Here is a 25,637-nt window from a genome sequence, read left to right on the forward strand (position 1 = left end):
ACGCGTACAAAAATACGCGTTGCCGCATATCTATGCGCTCGTAATGCGGCAACGCATATTTTTGTACGTGCTGCGGACCGCAATAACGCTAATTACAGTCGGGAATGCGGAAAAATGTGGAACGCGTGGCCAGTCCTGACGGGCCTGTCGGCAAACACGAAACTAGCTGGCAGCGGGGGACCAGAGTATTAGTGAGTGGCTGCGAGGGTACAGGACTGCTGCAGGGGGCTGGTAGAAGCCCCAGGTGAGTAAAACTCATTTTTTTTCTGCCTTAAGTGTCTCTTTAACCACTTCCCGACCGCCTAACGCACAGAGGCGGCCGGAAAGTGGACCCCGCAAGGACCAGCTCATGCCCAAAGGCGGCGGTCCTTGTAGGGGCATGGGCGGCGCGATCGCGTCATTCGTGACGCGATCGGCCGCTGGGGACTGGCTCCACTCACCTCGCGCTGTAACCCGCCGGCCGTTCGGAAGCACCGGTGGGTTACTAGCACCCGGATCGCCGCATACAAAGTGTATAATACACTTTGTAATGTATACAAAGTGTATTATACAGGCTGCCTCCTGCCCTGGTGGTCCCAGTGTCCGAGGGACCACCAGGGCAGGCTGCAGCCACCCTAGTCTGCACCCAAGCACACTGATTCCCCCCCCACCCCCTGATCGCCCACAGCACCCCTCAGACCCCCCCCTGCCCACCCCCCAGACCATTGTTTGCACCCAATCACCCCCTAATCACCCATCAATAACTCCCTGTCACTATCTGTCAAGTCTATTTTTTTTTTATTCCCTAAACTGCCCCCTGCTCCCTCCTGTCACCCCCCCCCACCCCTCAGATTCTCCCCAGACCCCCCCCCCCTTGTGTATTGTATGCATCTATCCCCCTGATCACCTGTCAATCACCTGTAAATCACCTATCAATCACCTGTCAATCACCCATCAATCACTGCCTGTCACTGCCACCCATCAATCAGCCCCTAACCTGCCCCTTGCGGGCAATCTGATCACCTACCCACACCAATAGATTGCCCGCAGATCCGACGTCAGATCACCTCCCAAGTGCAGTGTTTACATCTGTTCTCTACCCTAAACACCCTCTAATTACCCATCAATCACCCATCAATCACCCCCTATCACCACCTGTCACTGTTACCCATCAGATCAGACCCTAATCTGCCCCTTGCGGGCACCCAATCACCCGCCTACACGCTCAGATTGCCCTCAGACCCTCCCTTATTAATTCGCCAGTGCAATATTTACATCTGTTCTTCCCTGTAATAACCCACTGATCACCTGTCAATCACCCATCAATCACCCCCTGTCACTGCCACCCATCAATCACCCCCTGTCACTGCCACCCATCAATCAGCCCCTAACCTGCCCCTTGCGGGCAATCTGATCACCCACCCACACCAATAGATCGCCCGCAGATCCGACGTCCGACCACCTCCCAAGTGCAGTGTTTACATCTGTTCTCTACCCTAAACACCCACTAATTACCCATCAATCACCCCCTGTCACTGCTACCTATCAGATTAGACCCCTATCTGCCCCTAGGGCACTCAATTTTCCGCCCACACCCTCAGAACGCCCTCAGACCCCAGCCCTGATCACCTCACCAGTGCATTGCTTGCATCTATTCCCCCCTCTAATCACACCTTGAGACACCCATCAATCACCTCCTGTCACCCCCTAGCACACCTACCCATCAGATAAGGCCCTAATTTGCCCCGTGTGGGCTCCTGATCACTCGGCCAAACCCTCAGATCCCCCTCAGACCCCCTTCCGATCACCTCCCCAGTGCATTGATTGCATCTATTTCCCCCTCTAACCACCCCCTGAGACACCCATCAATCACCTCCTGTCACCCCCCTAGCACTCCTATCCATCAGATCAGGCCCAATACAACCTGTCATCTAAAAGGCCACCCTGCTTATGACCGGTTCCACAAAATTCGCCCCCTCATAGACCACCTGTCATCAAAATTTGCAGATGCTTATACCCTGAACAGTCATTTTGAGACATTTGGTTTCCAGACTACTCACGGTTTTGGGCCCCTAAAATGCCAGGGCGGTATAGGAACCCCACAAGTGACCCCATTTTAGAAAAAAAGACACCCCAAGGTATTCTGTTAGGTGTATGACAAGTTCATAGAATATTTTATTGTTTGTCAAAAGTTAGCGGAAATTGATTTTTATTGTTTTTTTTTTCACAAAGTGTCATTTTTCACTAACTTGTGACAAAAAATAAAATCTTCTATGAACTCGCCATACACCTAACGGAATACCTTGGGGTGTCTTCTTTCTAAAATGGGGTCACTTGTGGGGTTCCTATACTACCCTGGCATTTTAGGGGCCCTAAACCGTGAGGAGAAGTCTAGAAAACAAATGCCTCAAAATGACCCGTGAATAGGACGTTGGGCCCCTTAGCGCACCTAGGCTGCAAAAAAGTGTCACACATGTGGTACCGCCGTACTCAGGAAAAGTAGTATAATGTGTTTTGGGGTGTATTTTTACACATAACCATGCTGGGTGGGAGAAATCTCTCTGTAAATGGACAATTGTGTGTAAAAAAAATCAAACAATTGTCATTTACAAAGATATTTCTCCCACCCAGCTTGGGTATGTGTAAAAATACACCCCAAAACACATTATACTACTTCTCCTGAGTACGGCGGTACTACATGTGTGGCACTTTTTTACACCCTAAGTACACTAAGGGGCCCAAAGTCCAATGAGTACCTTTAGGATTTCACAGGTCATTTTGCGACATTTGGTTTCAAGACTACTCCTCACGGTTTAGGGCCCCTAAAATGCCAGGGCAGTATAGGAACCCCACAAATGACCCCATTCTAGAAAGAAGATACCCAAAGGTATTCTGTTAGGAGTATGGTGAGTTCATAGAAGATTTTATTTTTTGGCACAAGTTAGCGGAAAATGACACTTTGTGAAAAAAAAAACAATTAAAATCAATTTCCGCTAACTTGTGACAAAAAAATAAAATCTTCTATGAACTCACCATACTCCTAACGGAATACCTTGGGGTGTCTTCTTTCTAAAATGGGGTCATTAGTGGGGTTCCTATACTGCCCTGGCATTTTAGGGGCCCTAAACCGTGAGGAGTAGTCTTGAAACAAAAATGACCTGTGAAATGCTAAAGGTACTCATTGGACTTTGGGCCCCTTAGCGCAGTTAGGGTGCAAAAAAGTGCCACACATGTGGTATCACCGTACTCAGGAGAAGTAGTATAATGTGTTTTGGGGTGTATTTTTACACATACCCATGCTGAGTGGTTGAAATCTCTCTGTAAATGGACAATTGTGTGTAAAAAAATCAAACAATTGTCATTTATAGAGATATTTCTCCCACCCAGCATGGGTATGTGTAAAAATACACCCCAAAACACATTATACTACTTCTCTTGAGTACGGAGGTACCACATGTGTGGCACTTTTTTACACCCCAAGTGCACTAAGGGGCCCAAAGTCCAATGAGTACCTTTAGGATTTCACAGGTCATTTTGCGACATTTGGTTTCAAGACTACTCCTCACGGTTTAGGGCCCCTAAAATGCCAGGGCAGTATAGGAACCCCACAAATGACCCCATTCTAGAAAGAAGACACCCAAAGGTATTCTGTTAGGAGTATGGTGAGTTCATAGAAGATTTTATTTTTTGTCACAAATTAGCGGAAAATGACACTTTGTGAAAAAAAACAATTAAAATCAATTTCCGCTAACTTGCGACAAAAAATAAAATCTTCTATGAACTCGCCATACTCCTAATGGAATACCTTGGGGTGTCTTCTTTCTAAAATTGGGTCATTTGTGGGGTTCCTATACTGCCCTGGCATTTTAGGGGCCCTAAACCGTGAGGAGTAGTCTTGAAACAAAAATGACCTGTGAAATCCTAAAGGTACTCATTGGACTTTGGGCCCCTTATGGACAATTGTGTGTAAAAAAAAAATCAAACAATTGTCATTTACAGAGATATTTCTCCCACCCAGCATGGGTATGTGTAAAAATACACCCCAAAACACATTATACTACTTCTCCTGAGTACGGCAATACCACATGTGTGGCACTTTTTTGCAGCCTAACTGCGCTAAGGGGCCCAAAGTCCAATGAGCACCTTTAGGCTTTACAGCGGTGCTTACAATTTAGCACCCCCCAAAATGTCAGGACAGTAAACACACCCCACAAATGACCCCATTTTGGAAAGTATACACTTCAAGGTATTCAGAGAGGAGCATAGTGAGTCCGTGGCAGATTTCATTTTTTTTTTGTCGCAAGTTAGAAGAAATGGAAACTTTTGTCATTTTCCGCTTACTTGTGACAAAAAAAAAATATCTTCTATGAACTCACTATGCCTCTCAGTGAATACTTTGGGATGTCTTCTTTCCAAAATGGGGTCATTTGGGGGGTATTTATACTATCCTGGAATTTTAGCCCCTCATGAAACATGTCAGATGGTCAGAAAAGGCAGAGATGCTGGAAAATGGGAAAATTCACTTTTTGCACCATAGTTTGTAAACGCTATAACTTTTACCCAAACCAATAAATATAGGCTGAATGGGTTTTTTTTTTATCAAAAACATGTTTGTCCACATTTTTCGCGCTGCATGTATACAGAAATTTTACTATTGAAAAATGTCAAAAAAATTTCCACAGAAAGTTAAAAAAATCATTTTTTTGCCAAAATTCATGTCTTTTTTGATGAATATAATAAAAAGTAAAAATCGCAGCAGCAATCAAATAGCACCAAAAGAAAGCTTTATTAGTAACAAGAAAAGGAGCCAAAATTAATTTAGGTGGTAGGTTGTATGAACGAGTAATAAACCGTGAAAGCTGCAGTGGTCTGAATGGAAAAAAAGTGCCTGGTCCTTAAGGGGGGTAAAGCCCACGGTCCTCAAGTGGTTAAAGAGACACTTAAGCCCAAGCAATAACTTCACTCCTAATTCTTGATCCTGAAGTATGTGTTCATTACTTGAAAAAAAAATAGCCCACAAGACAGTTCTCCTTTTTTACAGTCCAATGTAAATAATCTCAGGCCTAAAGAAGGCTACAGGGTAGGTTAGAAGTTTAGATGAGGGAAGGGAGTACATTAATTTGACCTACTTTTCTTCCCACTAACAGTGCTTTCTTTTAGTGGTCTCTGATTGCTACTGCAATCTTTATGTTTTTTTTTAATTAATAAAAAATGATCCTTTAAAAAAAAATAAAAAAAAAAATATTTCCTTTATTCCCCCCACCACTAAATTAGCCATTGTCTGCGATATATACTCTACACTCCCCATACATAGGTATCAGCCTATGTATGGGATAAGATTGTGAGCCGGAGGGATAGTTAAAGGGGAACTGAAGAGAGGGGTGTATGGAGGCTGTCATGTTTATTTCCATTTGAAGCAATACCAGTTGCCTGGCAGCCCTGCTGATCCTCTGCCTCTAATACTATTAGCCATAGCCCCTGAACAAGCATACAGCAGATCAGGTGTTTCAGTGGTTCAGACTTTAAAGTCAGATCTGACAAGACTAGCTGCATGCTTGTTTCTGGTTTTATTCAGATACTACTGCAGAGAAATAGACCGACAGGGCTGCCAGGCAACTGGTATTGATTAAAAGGAAATAAGCATAACAGCCTCCATATACCTCTCTCTTCAGTTCCCCTTTAAGTGACAGAGCTGCCCCCTGTACAGTGCTGCGCTAGATTGCAGCGGCCCTTTTCCATTAGTGCGTTTTGATTATTTGTGACTTGCAATCATCAGGCTGCATGATTATTGATGCAATCGCATTTCACTCCCGATTGTCAATGTCGCAATCGCCACAAGTGGAAAAAGACTTTTGCAAACGCATGTGCGCTTATGCTTGCAAGTGGAAAAGGAGCCATAGAAGGTTTGTTTCAAATTATTGTGCTCAGGTCCCTTTTAAGTGTACTAGAGCTGTCAGTATAGTAAGTTGTGTCAGTCGGGATTTTCTAATTATGCACTAGGGGAAATTAGGACTGGGCATTAAGGAGGCTGTTAGGGCTAGTCATTAAGGGTAGTATTAGGGAAAGTGGTTAGGGGCAGGCAATGGTGGGGTCATTATTATTATTATTATTATTATTTAGTATTTATATAGCGCCGACATATTACGCAGCGCTGTACAGTGTATATATATATTGTCTTGTCACTAACTGTCCCTCAAAGGAGCTCACAATCTAATCCCTACCATTGCCACATGTCTATATTATGTAGTTTAAGTACTGTAGTCTAGGGCCAATTTTTTTTTAGGGGAGCCAATTAACTTATTTGTATGTTTTTGGAATGTGGGAGGAAACCGGAGTGCCCGGAGGAAACCCACGCAGACACGGAGAGAACATACAAACTCTTTGCAGATAGTGCCCCGGCTGGGATTCGAACCAGGGACCCAGCGCTGCAAGGCGAGAGAGCTAACCACTACGCCACCGTGCTGCCTCATTAGGGTTAATCACCAGAGGGGGTTGGTTTTGGTGGCTAGAGTAAGCAAAAGGCTGTTGGTTAATGTTATACATGGGGGGTAGTTAGAATACAGACGATAAAGTTTGGTTTGAGAATACGATGGAGTGATCTATGCTACATATGCTATGTATGTACAGTATGTCTTGCTAAATTAAATCTATCCTGCATTATTTCCTTGCTGTGATTTGTACATTGTTTCTGCATTGATTATAGTTTATTTGAGTCAGGTGGGGGAGTTGCTATTGTTCTATTGTGTATTAACAGACTGGGCTTTATTCTAATGATCTTTGTTCTTAAAGACAATCTGATGACCTAGAATTCATACATACCTGTGGCTTCCTCCAGCCCCCTTCGACCTGATCCGTCCCTTGCTGCCATCCTCTGCGTAACTTCAGGAGTCGGGGCTTACTGTGCATGCGCAGCCCGGCCATGCACATGCGCGCCCCTGCGCAGAACTACTGCACCTGCGCAGTACACTCTGGACAATGTGGACTTGATTGACAGGGGCGCTCGCGCAGGCGTAGTAGAGGATGACCTTGCAATGTCGGACTCTGCAGCAAAGTGGACCGGGAGCCAGCGGCTGAGAGCGAAGCTGCGGTGTGCGACATAGCGGCTGCCAGGGGCTGGCGGAAGCCCCAGGTAAGTAGTTATTTTTTTTTCACCGATCCTGGACTTTAACACTTCAGGAGGTCAGCTGAAATTTGATTTAAGATCACTGGACAATGTGTTGGCAGGCGATAAATCCTTCTGTGATCAGGTTCGATCAGGGAGGGATTTATCTAATAGATCTGGCCATACATCAAGTGATGTATGGCTAGATTAACCACTTCAGCCTTTAGTCGTTTTTCACCTTATGCATCCGAGCAATATTTACCTCCCATTCATTCACCAATAACTTTATCACTTATTATTTATCACAATGAATTGATCTATATCTTATTTATTCCACCACCAATTAGGCTTTCTTTGGGTGGTACATTTTGCTAAGAGTTATTTTATTTCTAAATTCATTTTAACAGGAATATTAAGAATAAAATGGAAAAAAATTAAGTTTTCGGCCATTATAGCTTTAAAGTGCTACCATAATTAAAGCCCACATATTTTATTTGCTCATTTGTCCCCATTATTACACCATTTAATTTATGTCCCTATCACAATGTATGGCACCTTTATTTGGAAATAAAGGTGCATTTTTTCAGTTTTGCATCCATCACGATTTACAAGCTTATAATTTAAAAAATATTTTTAATATAGCCTCTTGACATGCATATTAAAAAAAAAGTTCAGACCCTTAGGTAACTATTTATGTTTTTGTTTTTGTTTTTTGAATTGTAATTTTTTATTTTTTTCTTAGTTAAAAATTTTATTTGGGTATTTTTTGGGTGTGGGAGGTAAACAGTTAATTTTAAATGTAATTTATTGTGTTTGTGTGAAACAAGTGTATGTACATGTATTTTACTATTTGGCCACAAATGGCTACAGTCATTTTTTTTTTTATTCCATCCTTTAAGCGAGCACTTTCGCTTACAGGATGTATAGGGAGGATGTGATATTTTTTTTTGTTCAGAAAGACAGCGGTTTCTCATAGAAGCTGTTGGTCTTTCTAACGGGGACTGAGATCAATGAATGGGGACTCCGTTCCCATTCATTGATCTCCGGGCTAACGGACGGCGGCACGAGAGCGCATGGGTGTGTGCGCAATCGACCGCAGGAGTGCGCAGCAGCACACTTTTGGACATGACAACAATGTCCAAAAGGCTAAAATGGTTAGTAGCATTTGATGAACTTCATTCCCAATCAGCTACTGATACAATATATTGTGGCCCGCGCCGGCAAAAGCTTCCTTATAGTTCGCTTCAGTGCTCCCAAGTAATCCGCCGCATCCCCGCCGCTAAACGAGGGCTGCAGAGCCCCCAAATCGCCCGGGGGGCAATCCGCCAGCATTTCCTGGAAGGGGCAGAGCTTTCAGCTTCAGCTCTGCCCCTCCTGACGTCAATCGCGGCGCATCGCCACCTCTGCCCGCCCCTCTCACTCTTCCTTCACAGAGAGGGGCGGGGAGAGGCGGCGATGCGCCGCGATTGATGTCAGGAGGGACAGAGCTGAAGCTGAAAGCTCTGCCCCTTCAAGGAAATGCCAGCGGATTGTCCCCCCCCCCCGGGCGATTTGGGGGCTCTGCAGCCCTTGTTTTGCAGCGGGGACATGGCGGATTACTTGTAATGGGAGCATTGAAGCGAACTATAAGGTAAAATAGGCAAAATAGTTCACTTCAGTGTGATTGACTTTTTTTGTAAAATCCCTTATGCGGCCCAGCCTCATGCTGACTTTGCCTCCTGCGGCCCCCAGGTAAATGGAGTTTGAGACCCCTGAGCTAGAGTAATACATTAGTCAGAGCCATTAAGATTGAGATGAACAGGGTTGGACATTAGAAGAATTATTATGTTAGGCAATTGTTATGTTGACTTAGGCACTGAGAGTGTTTAGCTATTTGGGGTTGGTTAGGGTGAGGCACTAGGGAGTTTATTAGGTTTAGGCATTATTGGTGAAGTAGTTTCTTCTGGTTTTCAGCTAGCTCCTTTCTTGGTACAATTTAATTAAACTCAATTTAGCAATTCATCATTGACCAGAAATTATATTGTGCTGATATGAATAGGGTTGGATGGTACACAACGATGCTGTGCTGAGATTAAATATTCCACAGTGGAGTCTTAGTGCATATAATCTCAGAAAATGATCATTTAAACAAAGTTTTTCTTTTTCTAATCTGACTGCATGTAATTTCTGGCTATTGTCAGCATTTATGAGTTTTAGGTAGATAGAGGGGGATTGTTAGTCTAGGGTTTAGTCCAGGACGGGATGAGGCTAGAGTTAGGCTCATAGGGATAGTAGAGCTCATCCCCAAATTTGTAACCAACAGATGGCATGGCATTGCATGTACGGTATTTCACAAAAGTGAGTACACGTCTCAAATTTTGTATGTTTGTATTATATACTTCCGTGGGACAACACTGAAGATACGATACATTGATACAATGTAAATTAGACTGTGCACAGCATGCATAACAGTACAAATTTGCTGTCTCATACAGTATCTCACTTTTGAGATACAGAAGAGGAGCTTTGAGATACAGAAGAGGAGCGCGGCCCCAATCAGCTAGAGAGTCACGGACTGGAGGTGGCTTATGCTTGCAAGTGGAAAAGGAGCCATAGAAGGTTTGTTTCAAATTATTGTGCTCAGGTCCCTTTTAAGTGTACTAGAGCTGTCAGTATAGTAAGTTGTGTCAGTCGGGATTTTCTAATTATGCACTAGGGGAAATTAGGACTGGGCATTAACCTGCTGAGCGGTCTGGACGAGCTCAGCTCGTCCATCACCGCCGGAGGCTGCCGCTCAGGCCCTGCTGGGCCGATTTTCGTCAAATAAAAAGCAGCACACGCAGCTGGCAAAGGAACAGAGGTTGCCGTGGGAAGCTTCATTGGGATCCAGAGGCTTCTCTCTCCTTAGGTAAGTATGTGTTTCTAAACCAGAGCTTTTGTTTGGGTTCTCTTTTAAGGTTCCCCAGTTCTTTTCAGTAGACTGTTAAAAGAAATAATAATAATTAATAATAATAATAATAATATTTAATCTGGACTATTCCTTTAAGCTAAAATGGGAACTGTTTAGCCTTTGCCATTCAGTAGCTCACTAGCATAAACAGTTTGATTGTTTCCAACAAAAAATATACTGTAATTTGTGTATTATCAATGATGCAACTGAGACATAAGAGACATAACGATGAGGAATGGAGGTGTTTCCTTCTTTTATGCTCCGTTACATCAGCTATGACATGTTATCAGCATCTATTCAACCATTCATATAGGAGAAAAATAACATCAAGGATTTCATTATACAATACTGTGAGATAGTAACATAATTAAGATGGCAGTAGTAGATAGTATGGAAAATAAATGGTATCTAATAAGTCCACTGGCTTGTGTAAAATGGAAGTGAATACTTCATTAAAAGGGTAACTGCAAATGTGGACATGGCAGCTGAGAAGTATTGCTTTCTGTTCAGGCTATCTCTTTGTTCCTTCTTCCTCTCTGTTCTGCTACATTTATGGCATAGTGAAAGAGGATATATAAAGTAAAATGTTATTAGCGCTGGAAAGCCATGTTTAGAAATCATGAAATGTAAATGTGGATTATGAATTTACACAACATAAATAATTTAACAGAACATAAAACTTTTCTATAAGTTAGGACATTCGTGATAAAATGCAATAATATGCAATACTTTCGGCACATAATTCTGGTTACATTGTATGAAAAGTACCACGCTATAAGTTGGAAAAGAACTACTGCTAAAGCAGTATATACATTGGTAAAGCACCAGTATATATGTCATGTACGGCATATTGATTCAGTAGCTACACCACTGAACCAACCTTACACTGACCTTTATTTTTACAACCCTAACCTAAACCTGGACTTAACACTTACCTCAAAATATCCTTCTCACTAGTCATCACATTAAGCTCAATCCGTTCCCTTACAAAAGCCTAGTGCTCTCTTTGGAGTATGTGTTACGGCACCACCGCGTGAGTTGGGCACCAGGTAGTGCCGCTAGTAAAAATATTGGTAAATTAAATTATCAATATTTGACTGAATACTTACCTGGCACCCATTCTGTGATTTGTAAAGGCTTAAGCCTCGTACTCACCAGGCACAAATGTTGCCAGTCGCAAAAAAAAAAAAAAAAAAAAAAAAAAACAGCGACAGCTTGTCGCCAAGTCCCTCTGTGCAACAGCTATGCACACGGCGCACAGAGGGACACAGATTCGGCGGAAGCTGTCGCCGGAGGTCCCTCCCCCCTGCCGGAAGCTCCGCTCACTGTGTGTGTGTTGCTGTCGCTAGTCCGCATACACACAGCGGACTAGCGACAGTTGCGGCAAAGTTGCGGCAACAGCTGTAGCAGGCGATTGACCAAGTCAATCGCCTGGCGACAGCTCTAAGTAGCGACGGTTTGGGGCGTGCGCGTCATACACACGGGCGACCTGTCGCCGCAACACGCGCGTGCCACTTGGTTGCAGCGACAGTTGTAGCCCGTGTGTATGGGCCATTACTAGTCAAAGCAACTCAAGTGTAACAAATGTAATAGTAGTCTGGTTTTGCCAAATGGGTAGCTATGTTGGTTTACCAAAGCTAACTTCATATGCTGGCTTTAAACTTGTATGTGCATTCAGATATTCCGGTTAATACTCTCTCATGCTCAGACATTAAAAAGATCCATAGTTCTGCCTCTGTGTATAAACACTCCACCATCTTATCAAAAGCAATGTTTGATACTTGAAGGGAAGTGCCTATGTTTTATTCCTACATTACAACATTGATATCAGGTTATCAATGAATACAACAGCATTTTCTTTTTCTACAGATATTTAGCCCTGTATGCTTACAAACCACAGAAGAATGATGAGTTGGAGCTACGCAAGGGAGAGATGTACAGAGTAATAGAAAAATGCCAAGATGGCTGGTTCAAAGGCACATCCCTCCGGAATGGGGCATCAGGTGTTTTCCCGGGCAATTATGTTACCCCTGTTTCTAGGTAAGGGCATTCTTATTAACCTGATGATTATCCAATTACTTGAAATAATTTATGTGAAGTGTGTCAAAATGTTTCATTCTGTTGTGATTTATATATACTACAGTAGTTAATATAAGAAAGGAAAGAAACCTAAAGCAAACCTGAACTAAAAAAGAAAAGTCCAAATAAACATACACACCTCATTCTTTCCTCCCGCATAGTCTGCTCATCAATCTCTTTCTCCTCTCCCGTGTCCTGTTTGTCCACTGTGATCAATGGAATTCTCCATCCTCCTTTATAAAAATATCGATGACCCAGTAACAACTTCCTGGTCAGCACGCCATTAACTAGTAATATCGCCTGAGCCATAGGGAAACATGGATATTACCTAGCACATCAGTTGTCCTTTCAGTTATAACAGACATTAACTGATATAGGGAAAAAGGGCTCTAAAGCTTTCAGCTTCAGGAGAGACAAGTCTGATTAAATCTAGCCAGAACTGGGAAAAAAAATTGTTAGAAGAAAATGGTGAGCTTCTGACAGGAACTGATGATGAGTTAAGTATGTAATATTCATTTGCACGTACATCATGTGTTTATTTTAAATAATTTTACTTGGTTTAGGTTCACTTTAAAGCCAACCTGTGAAGTGTTCTGCAGCATATCTTGGGTACTTACCTTGGGGTAGGGGGGGACCTCTGCATCCTGGAGAGGTTTCCACTGTCCTTGTTAGCCAAGCTGATGCAGCGATGAGAGCCCCTAATCTCGGCCACACTGTGCCTGCACAGTAGCACAGATCCGCTTAGGCTCTGGTGGAAAAAGCTGTGAACATGCGCAAGATGTTTACAAGTGGCTTTTCGGAGGTCCCAACAATGGAGTGGGGAAACCTCTACAGGATCCAGAGATTTCCTCTTCCCAAGGAGAGTACCCCATAGGGCAGGGGTCCCCAACCACCGGGCCGCGGCCCACTGGGAGTCGGTGGGCTGTTTTGTGATGGGCCGTGGCGGTTCTGGCCTTTCTCCCTCTCCCCCCGCTGCCGCCTCTCCTGTTACCTTATGAGCGGGCAGCCGTTTCCTTTCTTATATTCCCCATAGCAGTTCTCCTCTTTGCAGCATCTTCAATTACAGCATTGCGTCCCGCGGCTGCTGTAAAGAAGGGAAGGAAGCAGGACAGCGGTTCCCGTGGTAACGGCGATGCATATCGCTGCTACAGGAAGCCGCTGTTTTATACAATATGATTTTTTATTTCCGAATAAAAAAAGTAGCAGCATGCAGTACTTTTATTAATCTGAATCAAACATCGGAATCGCATGTAGTGTGCAAGAGGACTAAAAGAGGCCTAATACTCACAGCTGGCAACTCTCCTGGGTGTCCATGCTGTGAACAGTGACGATTGGCTAAACTTCACCAATTTATACTTCAACAGCAGAGGTAATACAATGTAAACGGAGATACAGATTAATCAGAACCATTAGTAAGACATAGGGATCTAAGATTAGCCAATAAGCACTGTGGATAGATGTGGATAGAATGAATTGTTAGCGACCTGGAAAGCTAAATCTGCTCATGTATTGACTTGGTCTGCAGGTCTGCAGGCAGTAAAAGGGAGAGTGATTATTACAGGCTTACAGTTCATATGTTGTGCTCACTGATCCCCCTGATTTATTTCAAATAGACACTTCTTATAATCAGTGCTGCTCGGATACCCCTTTTCAAAATCCGGATTCGATTCAGATCCGGATACCCAGATATCCGGTCCAGGTCGGATATCCGATTTTTTAAATTTTCCGATCTGGATCGGATATCCGACCTCAGTATCCGAGGTATCGAGGTATCCGGGCGGATTCGGATATCCGGATAGAAAAACCGGAAGTGGCCTTTAAATTCCTTTAAAAACGATTTTAGGGTAAATGAGGCATGTAGCATCATTATTTTTTAAAGGGGAACACTAATTGATGATGTGTGGACTTAATACCCCCCCCCACAAAAAAAATAAATGGCTGTCAATTAACATCAGGCCTAGGTTCAAGACAGCGGTCGTGCAGTCCAGATTGTGTCCAAAGTCCAATCGCACAACTGGGACGTGACAGTTTTCAGCCAAGACACCTCCAAAAAATTACACAGCAATTGTGTTTTGGGTTAAATATAGGTGGTATCAGCACAGCAGCAGTGGTCTGTGGCACCCTGGCAGTGTGAGCAGCACAGGCAGCAGGAGAAGGGCAATGCAGCAGCAGCAGGTGTAACGTGTGCCAGGAGCATGCCTGACGTGTCACATGGCACTTGGCACGTGTCACTTGGCTTGTGGCACTTGGCACGTGGAACTTGACACGTGACAAGTGCCACGTGACACATGCCACGTGACATGTGGCAAGTGACACGTGGCAAGTGACACGTGGCAAGTGACACATGCCAAGTGCCACGTGACACGTGCCAGGTGACACAGCAGTTGTGTAGAAAGCTAACACAGTAGTACTACTATCTAACAACTACTAGAACTGACTGCAGTACTACAGTACTAACTACACAATAACACAGTAATCCTATTCCCTAATCCCTAACCTAACTAACCTATACTGTAGCTAGCTAAGGCTAATAGCTGGCCAGCAGGCAGCAGCTGGCCTGGTCTGTGCACAGCACACACACAGACACATAGCTGTCGCACAATTACATCAAGCTAATTAATGATGTAACGATAGTGTAGTGATAGTGAAGGGGTTAATCACTGAACAGCTTTCGGTTTATCACTGCGTACGGCACTTGGTAGGCTAGCAGGCCTGCAGCAAACACTCTGACTATCACACAATGACTGTCACACAATGACATCAAGCTAATTAACAATTTAACAATAGTGTAGTTATAGTGAAGGGGTTAATCACTGAACAGCTTTAGGTTTATAACTGTGTACAGCCCTTGCTAGGCCAGTGAGCATTCAGCAAGCTAGGACGATATCTCATCATCTCATCATGGCAGCCCTCCTTATTATACAGGTGGGACTGGCCAGGGTTCCCCTCTGTGACTGGTTGCTAGGGCTTCTACTGGGAGCCCTCTGATTGGCTCCAGGACGTCATCTTCTTAGTTACAGTATTTCGGATCCGGATATCCGCAATACCCATGGATATCTGCGTTATGCGCCCAAATATCCGCAGATAGCTATCCGGATTTGGGCCCAGGTATCCGGAATCCGAATCCGGTCGGATAGCTGAAAAAAGGTCGGATATCCGGGTTACCCGGATATCCGGAATCTGGATGAGCAGCACTGCTTATAATCTCTTTTCCACAATACTTGTGTGGTTTTTTGGATCCTTCTGGATCCATATTCCCTTACCTACCTGCTCCTAGTATATACAGTATTCATTTATATACAGACTTATGTAACAAAATACTATGCTTTGCAGTCTCCTTTCCATATCCTCTCACCACCTGGTAGGTGGTTAGTCTGAGATTTGAGGCAGCTTCATGACTCCTCTACCATGGCTTGAATCATACCAGATCTCTAAACAACATTTGGAGGCTGCTGTACATGTTAGGTTATCAGCCCAGACAGTATCAATCCACCGCTGATTGTCAGGTGTGTGTATGAGACTTCACTCCTTGCAGTCTGAGCAGCATAATTATACAATCCAAGTATTCTCTCAGCCCAGCAGCTTCTAGTCAGCTATCAGCATTACAGTCAGGCAACTACTGGTAGCATTTTTAAAATGGTGCAATGATGACAGCTCCATATACCCTTTTACTACAGGTTTAATAGGAGAGGACACATCCGCCCTTCAGTGCGACTCACAGGTTTGTTAACCTTAATTATTTGGTCCATTCCCAGAGTGAGATTTCAGCATAGATATGATGCTGATAGCAATGAAATTATATGGGAAGGAGTTTGCCAGAAGGTGTATTACCTTGATTTCTCAGGTTTGGCACAACAAAACAAGTTTATATATTTTTCTTGCTGATAAAATCAGGCTTGAACACTGGTTTTGCTTTAATTAGGTTATTCCAGCATAGGCTCTCATACTGTGCATTTGGCTAACCGCTGTGATCAATCCACTTAATCAGCATACAAGCTGCATGATACGTTAGATGTCCCTACTACTTCTACTACGTCTGATGATGTACAGAATGTTTCCCTATAGCTGCAGGTATTTTATGCAAAATCTATCTTTATTCATATGCTTTAAAACAAAGCATTCCACAAAACTAAATATTATAATTGGGAATTTTTCGTGAGTTGTATCCACATTCGGAAATGCTTTTAAAGAGAAGGGACAAAAGCCTTTTAATTGCCTTTCCCACTGTATTTAGTTTTAGTACTTCCAAAATGCTCTACATCTACATCTTTGCTCTACAAGGCAACTGGATCAGTTCCCTGAATCAAAATATTACCGAACCATCATTCCAGTATATAATATATGTAAAATGTAAAAAAATATTAGTTGCATCAAAATGTATCCATTGTTTTTTAATTAATTCTGTTATTGATGTTGCTATTATTACATCACGTGATAAGACACACTACAGCTTAAAGCTATCTTGAATTGATCTGTAAATAAAACATTTAGTTCCAAAAAGTAGATGATACAAACAAATTGATTCTGTGACAAATGTCAAGAAAATTAAATAAAAATGTAAAGTAATCTTGAACTGAAAATAAACGTATGAGTTTATATGCAAAATGGTTAACTGTTTGCAGTGGGGTCCCACAGGGGTTGGTATGAGGTCCAGTACACTTCAATGTATTTATTAATGACCTAGTAGATGAAATAGATAGTAATGCTGCCTTTTTTGCAGCTGATACAAAATACACATAATGTAACGATCGGTGTCAGCACACAGAGAGAATCTGATTATTGGTTATTTGCAATATCACCAAGAATACAGATATATACCTGATTATTGATGATCTGTAGAATCACCAATAATACAGATATAGTACTAACCTCTGGACACCTTTATAGTGTGAGTGTTTGGTGCAACAGTAATGACTTTGAGTAAGACCACCCGAGGAGCAGGTGGTCTTTGGCAGTATGGACAATACCGCCTTTTGGGAAGTGCAAAAACCTTCCAGCAGCCTGAGACCTCCAAAAGGGGTGGAGTCCCCGGCTGAACTAAGGAAGGACCAGTGAGTGAGTGACACCTGAAAGGTGGATGTCGCTAGCATGTCTGGAGACTATCTCTTAAGGAGAGAGATAGCTCTTGAGGTCGGGCAAGCCAGGTCGGCAACACACAGACAGACAAGGTACAGAGACAGAAGACTGATTCGGTATCCAAAGGCAGGCAGGGTTTGGCAACTGATAATCAGTTATGCGTAGGTACCGAATCAGAAAGCAGAGGGATAGTCAGGAATGCAATAGGTCATAACAGATATCAAAACAATGCCTAGTCTTGGGTGTGAGGTCAGTGGTCTCTACACCCTGGAACTAGTCTGGAGTATAATATGATGGTACAGAGTATCCCTAGACTTGGGTGTGAGGTCCATGGTCTCAACACCCTGGAACTAGTCTGGAGTATAACAGAATGATAACACAGAGTCCCTAGTCTTGGGTGTGAGGTCCGTGGTCTCGACACCCTGGAACTAGTCTGAAGTATAACAGAATGATAATACAGAGTCCCTAGTCTTGGGTGTGAGGTCTGTGGTCTCTACACCCTGGAACTAGTCTGAAGTATAACACAATAATAACACAATTAATCTGGCTCAGTGTGAATTCCCAGGTCCTCCTGGTTCAAACACACTGTTAGATCTGACTAAGGTCTGAGTGCTTCCATGTAGTGATCGCAACAGCAGACAACCAGCAACTGACAAGCAAGCTGTATATATAGATGCAGGACTCTGCCGCCCCGCCCGAGCCACTCAGCCAATCAGGAGTCCAGCAGGAATCAGCTGATCATCCTGATCAGCTGACACATCTCCTGCTGGCATAAAGGTCCTGACTTCTGGCGCACGTGCGTAGCTCTCCATCCAGGTGCACTAGAGATCACAGCTGACCCAGACATGCGTTGCTGCGCGGAAACCGCCGCGCTGGACGCGGAATCAGCCGCCCTGCCGCCAGTACACGCGGCGGCTTCTCCGCGTTTTCTCACACACAATCTCCACCTTGCGCGCTTAAAAAAAGGGCGCCTGGAAAAAAGGGCGCGGGATATAGCCGAAATTATAAATTGTGAATGTAAAACAATATATTTCGTTTATAGCTTATAAACAAAAATCTAGTGCTAAATACTGTAGGTTGAATAAATGGAAATTAAATGGCAAAATAGCATCTATAACAAAAAACGAATTCGGAAATGAAATGTCAAATAGCGTCTATAACAAAAAACGATATTTACACTTGTATTAAGCATAGTAATACAATGGTAGATTTTACAGGTATTTTACTGCAATTATACCTAACTGTAGGCTCAAACAGATCTCTCCCTATCCCTAACCCCTAGACCCCCCCCTTTGTGTAAATAGACATAATTTAATACATTGTATATATATTGTACTGTAACTATATCTAACCCTACTCTCACACAGAACCCTCCCTGTACCTATCCCTAACCCTTAGACCCCCCTGGTGGTGCCTAACCCTAACCACCCCCCTGGTGGTGCCTAACCCTAAAACCCACTGGTGGTGCATAACCCTAAGACCCCCCCCTGGTGGTGCCTAACCCTAAGACCCCCTGGTGGTGCCTAACCCTAAGACCCCCTGGTGGTTCCTAACCCTAACCACCCCCCTGGTGGTGCCTAACCCTAAGACCTCCCTGGTGGTGCCTAACCCTAAATCTCCCCTGGTGGTGCCTAACCCTAACCACCCACCTGGTGGTGCCTAAACCTAACCATCCCCCTGGTGGTGCCTAATCCTAACCATCCCCACTGCACAAACACCCTTACACACATATAATCAATAATATATTTAATCCTCAAAATACTTCACTATAAATAACATGAATAGAATAATTTATATATTTGTAATAGAATAAATAGCCTTAAAATCACGTACACATTAATAATATTATAAATAGAAAAAGGTATGTATATATATATATATATATATATATATATATATATATATATATATATATATATATATATATATATATATATATATATATATATATATATATATATATATATATATATATATATATATATATATATATATATATATATATATATATATTTATATATATATATAATATATTAGTAAGTTAATAAATCGGAAAACTATAATCAACATATTAACAAATTTAATACCAAAAGTGATGTCTTTCTAATAGAATAAGGTTGAAAACAATATTTAAGCATTATACTGTAATGATCCGCTCAGCTGGCTGCACAGGCAGACAGCTGTTTGACCATTCCTTATGTCTGAGGGATGCAGGTCTTTGGAAAAGAGACCTGGCTTCATCTTGCAACTTTCAGAGTTGCTTTGCTGAGGGATTTGCATACATGCAAATTGCCCAGCTGTCTCCTTTGAGGGTTGGCAGTATAAAAGCCTTCTTCTCCCACAATCCTTTGCTAGTCATAATGGTTTGTTAATACACTCCTGGAGTGTCAGCCTTCCCTGTTGGATTGTTAAAGTTATCTTAGCGTATTTCTGGGGGCTGTATTAGACACCCCTCTAGTTCAGTCAGGTTGTATTATTTGTATTGCCTGTTCTGTCTGTCTAGGGGTGCTAACCATAGTAGCGGTTGATACTGGTAGCTCCTTCTGTTCATCTGCTTGGATCGCACTTGCCTCTAGCGGTAGTGGCTGTGGATCCTTCTGATCTGTATTCTTGGAAGGTAAGCTGGAGCAGCGGTTGCTACTGGCTACCTCATCTTGCTGTACTTGGATCGCACTCGCTCTGGCAGAAAGAGCAGTGGATACTGCTAACTCTGTTTCTATACTTGGATCACACTCGCTCTGGCGGAAAGAGCAGTGGATCCTGCTAAGCTCTGTTGCTTTACTTGGATCACACTCGCTCTGGCGGAAAGAGCAGTGGATCCTGCTAGCTTTGTTGCTTTACTTGGATCGCACTCGCTCTGGCGGAAAGAGCAGTGGATCCTGCTAACTCTGTTTCCCTACTTGGTTCGCACTCGCTCTGGCGGAAAGAGCAGTGGATCTTTCCTGTCCTATCCCTGAACCCGGATCGCACTCGCTCTGGAGGAAGAGTGGTGGATCGTATCTCTCATATTCTTGTTGTCCGTCCGTCTGTCTGTCTTGTCTGATACGAACGCTTGCGGTAGGCTCGGTGAGGTAACCGTTAAGCAAGCGCTCGCGTTCTCTGTTTCGTGTTTGTGTGTTGGTGGTTAGTTAGGGTGGCGTGCTTGTCTCTGTTGCGCTTAACGTGCGGAGGCCGCGCTGTTAACGCGTTCGCTGTTGCAAATGAGTGCGGTGTTCGCGTTTAGTTAGCGTTTGTTATTTTCCTTATCATTCTCATTGTATGATTTACTGTGCCTTTGCTCTGCTCCTGGGTTTACCTCTGCTTAGTCTTGTGTCACCTCTGGCAATCGCCTCTCTCGCGATTGCGTTCCTACTCTGTTTCTGCTGTTGTGTGTGCACCGTCGCGGGTTGGCGACTAGATTGGTGCACACACATACATTCTGTCCCTGTGCTCATTCTCATTCGCAATCGCATCTCTTGCGATTGCGTTCTCACTTGGTTTCCTCTGTTGTGTGTTCACCGTCGCAGGTTGGCGACAAGATTGGTGGACATACATACATCCCTTTTCTGTTCTTATTCAGTCTTGTGTCGCTATTAGCAATCGCTATCTATTGCGATTGCTTTCCCACCTGATCTTCACAGTTGTGTGTTCATCGTCGTGGGTTGGCGACTAGATTGGTGAACACACATTCACCCTGTCGCTGTGCTCTCTCTCTTTAAGGGCTATCTTGCCCTGCTCGGTTGCAATTCGGACAATTCCCATCTGGCATCTGTGGCAGTACAGAGGCTTGCTCCTCTGCACTCCACAGCTCCACCTGCCGGTGGGAATTTCCCTCTACTGGTGCGTTGCACCAAAGCTAGGTTCCCTCCTTTCAATTTTACAATGATAAAATAAGTGTAAACGAAAAATAAGTAAAACCTCCTATAAGCGAAATTTAAAAATGAAAAATACGTAAAACCTCCTGTAAGCAAAATGTAAAAATGAAAAAATAAGTAAACCACAAAGTCAAAACAAATTTGTAAACAATATTTGTAATAAACCTTATTCTGTAAGCGAAAACTTTTATTAACACGAACCCTGCAACTGCTATTTCTCGGGCAGCCAAATTTCCTGTCGGGCGCCCAATAGCCGATATTTTGCATTGCAGTCTATGGTGGCGCCCTTTTTATCCATTAGCCATATGGGCCCTTTTTTACTGCTTCCCTAGACCCCGCAGCATTAAAATCCCCTCAAAGAACACACCAGGCAGTGTTTTCCAGCACAATAAACATATAAACATAATTTGGCACCATTTTCCCCCACAATACAGATAAACTGGCAGCATCCTCAAAAAAAAAAAACACCAGGCAGGGTGCCCCCCCCCCCCCAAACAAAATAGGCAGAGTTCCCCTTTAATAAAACAAGCATTCTCCTGATATCTCAGGTGTCAGGCACCTGAAAACATAAAATAATCAACTCATCTGGGTGGTGAATCCTCCAGCACCTATTTACAGTTTTCAGCTCTGGCTGCAAATCTCCTGCCCCACACTGAGCTGACTAGTAATGTAGTTCTGGGTGATGGGGTCGGAGTGTGTATCACTCCACATCATATCGGCACACATTCCAGCCGGCCCAGCATGGGCTTAGATCACTCTACTGCCGCTCTGCCTTCTGGGACCTCGGAGGGGGGAAAGGCACACAGAGCCAGTGGCTGACGGGCTTTAGCAGGAGTCCTGGCAGCCCCTCCCCCTTGTACAGTACTGCTCTAGCTCAACTGGGACATACGTCAGGACAGTGTTCTAACAGTTTTTGTGGTTGAACTTGATGGACAGATGTCTTTTTTAACCAAACCAACTATGAAACCATGAGATAATTATTTGTATGTGTAGTTGTAATGGTAAAAAAATAATTTATTTCCCGGTTCTCATGATTACATTTTCAATTTCATGGCTGAATCTCTAAGTCTGCAGTGTGTGTCAGTGTGCCATGTCAGGTTAAATTCAGGTTTAGTCCGCTCCCTCACAGTGAAATATTGACTTGATGACTGCATATAGGGAGAGGGAAATGGGGGGTGCATACATTGTTGAGGGGGGAAGGTAACAAACGATGCTGCCTGCACTATTCTTTTTAGAAGGGGCGGGGTGTGAAGGGAGCTATACTGGCCACACTTGCAGTCAGTGAGTGAGGAGGGAATTATACTGACTACACTATGGGGGGAAGGGGAGTATTATACTGACCACACTTTCTGTGGTGGTTGACCATAACTGCTATGGTGGGGTGGGGATTATATTTGCCACGCTTATCAATGGAGAGAGGGGAGTTATACTGGCCACACTTGTTAAGGGGGACGTGGTAGCCAAGATTGCTATGAGAAGGATGCAGGGGACTAAGGGTTACACACATGTTATGGGGGATTGGTGATCATATTTAAAGCTTAAAGAGGAACTGTAACATCAAAATGTCCCCTGGGGGGTGCTCACCTCGGGTGGGGGAAGCCTCAGGATCCTAATGAGGCTTCCCACGCCGTCCTCCGTCCCTCGGGGGTCTCGCTGCAGCCCTCCGTACAGCGGCGACTTAAATATTTACCTTCCCGGCTCCTGCGCAGGCGCTCTGGTGGCTGTCGGCTCCGAAGTAGGCGGAAATACCCGATCGTCGTCGGGTCTGCTCTACTGCGCAGGCGCAAGTCTCCGGCGCCTGCGCAGTAGAGCAGACACGACGGAGATCGGGTATTTCCGTCTAGTTCCGAGCCGAAAGCAGCCACAGCGCCCCCGCTGGAGCCTGCAAAGGTAAATATTGAACTGACAGTCGGGTCTGTCGCCGGCTGTTCGGGAGGGCTGCAGCGAGACCCCCGTGGGACAGAGGACGGCGTGGGAAGCCTCATTAGGATCCCGAGGCTTCCCCCACCCGAGGTGAGTACCCCCCAGGGGATCTTTTTGATGTTACAGGGTCTCTTTAATATAACCCTGCATTTCAACTTTGCTCTAAAACATTATTTACAGCATATTATATGCAACCAGCATTTTTTGTTTACTAGACCAGCACTGGAAGGGTTAAACACAGATGTTTAAAGTTCCGTGGAGAGATATGCAGAAGTTAATTTAGATACATTTAACTACATAGAATGTAACAAGTGATAAATGTTACACACTCTTTGGCTGTCCTCCAGCTCCTTCTCAGTCAGAGAGATGAGTCACATGCCACACTTAGATACATTTATGTAAACAAAATGTATCTATGTCAGCTTCGGATGCGTCTGCAGTTCTGTCCAGGAACTTGAAAGCTCTGTGTAACCCTTTCAATGCTGGTCTAGTAAAAAAAAAAAATGCTGGTTGCATATAATATACTGTAAATAATGTTTTAGAGCAAAGTTGAAATGCAGGGTTATATTCCGCTTTAATATGGAGTAGTTATGGTAGTTCAGGGCTGAGCCACTGGCAAAGGCTAAAAAGGGCTCAGATGTGGGGTTGCACACTTTTATGTCTTAGTCTCTGGTGCTCTGAGGATCTTGTCCCAGTCCTGATGTTAAAAACAGAATTCAGAAGTTCAAGGCTTGACATCATATCCGTCATGCTCAACAGTTGCAAGAAAGGAAAAGCGGAGCTTCGCTCAGACAACAGGATAATTGTTTTCATGTCCAAACCTGCACTAAATTTTTAGTCCAGAATATAATTTCAATCTAATTGACTAAAGTCGTTGAATTTAATGGATATTATTCATTTCTGTTAAAAAGAGAAAATATCAACACTGATATAGAAAGGTGTGCTTAGTGGATTCTAAGAGAAGGTGTTTGCTGGAGCCTTATTGTGCCATTGAATAAGAACAACAAAACAAAAAAGCGAAGATGAAATGAGAATTAGGAAATAGGATTATGGAAATAGTTTATACATTATAGCAGAGGGTATAATAATACATTGCTGATAGGAACCTTCTACGTGAAGTGTGACTCATGCAATGAATACATTAATGCTCTATCTTTTCAGATTGAACGTAATTGAAGGTCTATGTTTTACAGATTACTACATACTGATCTCAAGCCTTTTACTTAGTGCAGCTGAGGCCTTGTGTATTATTTGGACATGGATACTTAATGGAAATCAGTATGTCTTCAGGTCCCTAAATGCTTAATGTCTGATGTGTTGTATAATCTCAGTACCGGTAGAGAACCAACAGATCATCATAATCCTTCTTACTTTATTATATCTGCTGAGAGGCTATTTGTTTAAAACACAAGTTTACCAGAAAAGCAATTTAATGATTGAATTTGTAGAAAGTTGGGAATGCAATTATTATTCACAAGGACAAGATAGCACTTATACCCACGTATTACACCAGATCTTCAGCGGTGGCCTCCAGGCAGAAGTTGAATTGCCACATGTGTCCCTTCAGGGCATAACTACTGCTGGTCACAAAACGGGTCCACACTTTATGTTGACAGTTACAAGCTGTTTATTTCTTGTTATGGAACACAATGGGATACAGTTGAACCCTGAAGATACACCTTTATTACTCTACATAAAAAAACAAAACATTTTGTTTCAGACATTAGATTTGATCATCATAGCAGATGCTTATACATGAGCAAACATTCTTAACATTGCACATTGTCCAGACTTTCTTTATACAGACATTTACATCCACGAAAAAGTAAAAATGTATTCTTTACCATGTGTTCTTTGACCAGCTGCAGAATTTATGCCTACATCTGTCACACTCCATTAACCTTGCGCTCTCTTCTCTTGTGCTGAGGTACCAGTATGAGGCTAAAGCTGGCCATACACTGGCCCGATTTGCAGCCGTTTCGACAGCAGATTCGATCGCTGGGATCGAATCTGCTGCCAATCGTTCGCGCTAAACGCACCCGCCGATCCGATTTCCTCCCGAAATCGGATCGGTCCGTCAATCGCGCCGTGCGGAAAAATACCGTCGAACGCCCGCGGGTAGGGAGCGCGTCGCTAGCGGCGGCCGATCCGATCAGGTATACATTACCTTACGCTGGCTCCCGGGCATCTTCTCCGCGCTGCACCGTTCTGTTCCTGCTTCCATCCCAGCGTACATTAACTTTCTGTGTCACTGCAGTGACCAGGAAGTTCAAATAGAGGGCGCTCTATTTGAACTTCCTGGTCACGGAGTGACACAGTGTACGCTGGGATGCGGTGCAGCGCGGAGAAGAGGACCCGAAGCCAGCTTTAGGTAATGTATACGTGGGGGGGGGGGGGGGGGCAGACGGCAGGAGCAGCTCAACAGATTGTGATCGGTTTCAGGCTGAAACCGATTCAGAATCTGTTTGCAGTAAAGGCAGCCATACGATCCCTCTCTGATCAGATTCGATCAGATAGGGATCTGTCAGCTGGTCGATCTAATGGCAAATCGACCAGTGTATGGCTACCTTTAGTTCTATAAGCTTAAGAGACTTTGCAGAGATACCAGCATGAAGCCTTGTTGGTTCTATAAGCTTCAGGCTGGGGCAACCACTAGAGCATTTCCTGCAGCACTTTCTGGTGATGGGCGATGCAC

The 25,637-nt window shown here is 43.7% G+C and overlaps 1 protein-coding gene across 2 annotated transcripts in view; it reads left to right on the forward strand.

Annotated features, from left to right (window-relative positions):
* The window catches only part of SH3RF3 (SH3 domain containing ring finger 3), a 565,916-nt gene that overhangs the window by 498,710 nt on the left and 41,569 nt on the right, over positions 1-25,637 (forward strand). For both annotated transcript variants that reach the window (XM_068268306.1, XM_068268307.1), the window contains one exon: positions 11,880-12,050. In XM_068268306.1, the coding sequence (XP_068124407.1) occupies positions 11,880-12,050 (171 nt within the window). The remainder of the gene's footprint in view (positions 1-11,879; positions 12,051-25,637) is intronic.

Source organism: Hyperolius riggenbachi, chromosome 2 (genome assembly GCF_040937935.1).
Source record: "Hyperolius riggenbachi isolate aHypRig1 chromosome 2, aHypRig1.pri, whole genome shotgun sequence".
Classification (NCBI taxonomy): Eukaryota; Metazoa; Chordata; class Amphibia; order Anura; family Hyperoliidae; genus Hyperolius; species Hyperolius riggenbachi.